This window comes from Arachis ipaensis, chromosome B03 (assembly GCF_000816755.2).
Source record: "Arachis ipaensis cultivar K30076 chromosome B03, Araip1.1, whole genome shotgun sequence".
Taxonomy (NCBI): Eukaryota; Viridiplantae; Streptophyta; class Magnoliopsida; order Fabales; family Fabaceae; genus Arachis; species Arachis ipaensis.
This window is the reverse complement of record NC_029787.2, coordinates 3,796,738-3,800,467: the sequence shown is the minus strand read 5'-3', so window position 1 is coordinate 3,800,467 and position 3,730 is coordinate 3,796,738. Positions and strand designations below refer to the sequence as shown.

Below are 3,730 nucleotides of genomic sequence, written 5' to 3'. Positions count from 1 at the left end.
ACTTCTCTTACTTCTCTTCTTCAACCTCTTCTCTTTCCCCTTTTTCTCTTCTTTTACTACTTCAAAAACACATACACCCAAAATTAAGAACACTCTCTATATCTCTAATTTCAATCCAGAGTTGTCTTATTAATTAGACTCCATAAGCTTTAAATTTTATATGGATGGATCCTTCTAGTGGACAACAGAACCAGCAGGTGAGTGATGAGACATATATGTACCATTTCATGTGTTCCAATCATCACATGTTTCTCTTGTTCTTATATTTATTAATTGTATAACAGAAACACTCGTGTTCCAGTAATTTTAGCCGTTGATCTTAATCATAAAACTCAGTAATTGATTTTTATTTGTTTGTTTCAGCAAATGGGAAATAATAATAACAATCAGTCACTAGAAAGCATGATGTTGGGTTGCACAAAACAAGAACAACAACAACAAGAGAAGAAGCCAAGGCCACAACCAGAACAAGCATTGAAATGTCCAAGATGTGATTCAACAAACACAAAGTTCTGTTACTACAACAACTACAGTCTCTCACAGCCAAGGTACTTCTGCAAATCTTGCAGAAGGTACTGGACAAAAGGAGGAACATTGAGGAATGTTCCAGTAGGTGGAGGCTGCAGAAAGAACAAAAGATCATGTTCTTCTTCATCAAAGAGAGCTCAAGATCAATTACCCTTTAACCCAGATCATAACCCTCTCATGAATTCTCTCCCTCCATTGTCATATGACTCTGAATTCACACTTGCATTGGCTAGGCTCCAAAAACAAACAGGTGGTGTGCATCTTGGTCTTGATGACCACCATGATCTCTCAATGTTGGTGAACCACACTAACACTAACACCAACACCACAACACAACAACAACAACAAGGATTCTTGGATGCACTTAGGAGCAATGGATTCAACAGCAACACCATGCATAGTGATTTGTACTATGGTGGAAATGGGGACATGGGTGAGGTTTATAATGAGATTATGCTTCCTTATGAGCAAGAAATGAGTGTTGAAACAACTCAAGCAGTTACTGTCACAACCACAAAGCAAGAACTCTGCAATGTTAGTTATAATTGCAATAGTAATAACAATAATAATAATAAGGTTTTGTGGGGTTTTCCATGGCAGATCAATGGAGATACAAACATGCTTGGAGATATTGATTTATCAAGAGCAAGTTGGAATGGTAATGGTCCTCTCACTACTCCATTATCTTGGCATGGACTTCTCAATACTCCCCTAATGTAGAACAACAACAATGGAGTTTAATTAATTAATTGCTACCCTTTAATTTCTTCTTTAAAGTATCAATTAGTGTTAAGAGTGTTGGGTTGATTAATAGGAATTTGATTCACTTGAATCACCTTTTTTTTTTTTTTCCTTCTTTCTAGGTTTTATTTATTTCTTGTTTGTTTCTAATATTTTTTTAAGCAAATGTCAAAACTTTTGTGTTATTATCTTTCTTTTTTTTTTAATTGGTGAATAGACTAATGAAATTCTAGATTTGTATGCCATGCTTAATGGAGTTTAATTATTTGCTTATTAAATGATAAATTCCTCTCATGTTTGAGCAAAATATCAAAGTAAAAGTCTTATAAGATTTTCATCCTTAAGAGTGTTGAATTGAATCATGTTAATAATATTAATATGATTCATTTTGTCTCCCCCTTCTCTTTAGTTTTCCTAAGCAATTTGTCAAAAATTGTGTGCTATTTTTTTTTCATTGATGAATAGAGAGATGAAATTTGAGGTTTGTATGGTAGTAATTGGTAACCAAGTCAATGAAGTTGGAGAGAAGTAGATGAAGCATCATTTCCTAATTTTGACAGATGGAGAGAGAGAGAGAGATTTGAGGGAATGAGAGTGATGTTTCATGGTTTTTTATTTTTAAATTATGTGCAGCCCTGAAACAACTCTCTGAATTCTGAACACCTAGAATCAAATTTTCAGGTTCATAGATTAGTTATGGTTTCAAGATATTCTGCCACCATTGATTGCATCTTATATTCTTTCATTCATCAGGTAGATTCTTGGAACATGTTTTGTACTTTAGTTTTGTTACTGACTAGTTATATACCATACTGAAAATGTATTATTAAATTCAACTATAAAATTCTAGGTAAGAATTTTAGTGTTAATTGAATTTAATTTTGATATATGGTATTGTAAAATATTTTATACAGTTGTACAGTTATATTTTTTATTTGAATAACGAGATAATACTTAATTTGGTCTCTGAACTTGCATACAAACCACAATTTAGTTCCTAAAGTTTTAATTGCCTTTATTTAGTCCTCAAATTTTGTGAACATAACTCATTTAGTCGTTGAAACAATTTTCAACGTACAAACGTTAACGGAACACTGTCGTGAACAGCCGGATGCAACACTAAACCTTGTAAAATGATGTTGTTTTAGTTTTGACACTCAAATAACCTAAAAACAACATCGTAAGTAGTGTTTATTAAAATTTTACCTAACAAAATAAGTGATATGATACCGTTTTTGAGCTATTTAAATTCCAAAACCAAAATTACATCATTTTACAAGTTTTAACGCGACATCTGATAGTCTATAACAACGCTCCATTAACGTTTTTATACTAAAAATCGTCTCAGGGGCTAATATGAAGCACATTTATAAACTTTGGGGACTAAATAGAGGCAATTGAAACCTCAGAAACTAAATTGAAACTCGCGTATAAGTTCAAATTGAGTATTAACTCTTTGAATAACTATTCATACAGTATATATAAAAAATAGTTATCTTTATTGATATGATATTACGTAATTATTTACACATATAAAATTACTTTACACTCGTATTATATCAAAATGCGGCAACTTCGGCAAGGATTTTTGTCACTTGGCAGACCAAAATCCGAGTTAAGATTTGGGCGTGATGGAATCTGTTTCAGTAATCAGTCTCAAAATTATTTTATTTGAAATAAAATAATGTGCATCCATTACCATTAATCAATGTACCATGAGCTACTACATACATTTGTTACATCATTGTTTGAATATTTTATAACTATATATGGACATTGATTCTTGGCGCCTTATAAAAAAATTTGATTAACGTGTACATTTTTCTACATTAGAAAACAACACTGCGTAAACACGTTGAGTAGAGAAATAAATATTATTCTTTACCATAAATTAACATTCTGCCTAACTTAATTGTATGTTAACTTTTATTATTAATTAGAACTGAATTGCTTTTTCTTAGTTAATTTTAAAATTTTGCACATTACTTGATCATAATTTAATTCCATTTTTGTAATAATAATAACAATTTAAATTTTATACTTTATCAATTTAAAAGAATTTTACATAATGAGTAAAGTATGTTTTTGTCCCCAATGTTTGGAGTAAGTCCTAAAGTTGTCTCTAACATTTCAATCATCCTATTTAAATTCCTAACGTTTCAAAATTGACTCAATGTTGTCTGCCGTTAAGGATCCGTTAACAGAATTGACGGCGGGACAAAATTGAGACGCTTTTAAAACGTTAGGGACTTAAATAGAACGAAAACGTTGGGGACAAAAATGATACATAGAAATAAATTTTAATTTTATCCTTCAATAATATAATTTTTTACTATACATAGTATTCAATTATTTTTTAATCACATTTAAGTAAATTATACTTAATCATATTACTTTTTTTTTAAATAAATTAATTTTTTTTTAATTTTACTCTTAAAAATTTTTAGTTATCATGAAATGT

The 3,730-nt window shown here is 30.5% G+C and overlaps 1 protein-coding gene across 1 annotated transcript; it reads left to right on the top strand.

The window, feature by feature from the left end:
- On the top strand, window positions 7–1,380 carry LOC107629173 (dof zinc finger protein DOF2.1). The gene is made up of 2 exons (XM_016331889.2): window positions 7–197; window positions 364–1,380. The coding sequence occupies exons 1-2, from the start codon at window positions 165–167 to the stop codon at window positions 1,246–1,248; spliced, it is 918 nt and encodes a 305-aa protein (XP_016187375.1). The 5' UTR covers window positions 7–164; the 3' UTR covers window positions 1,249–1,380.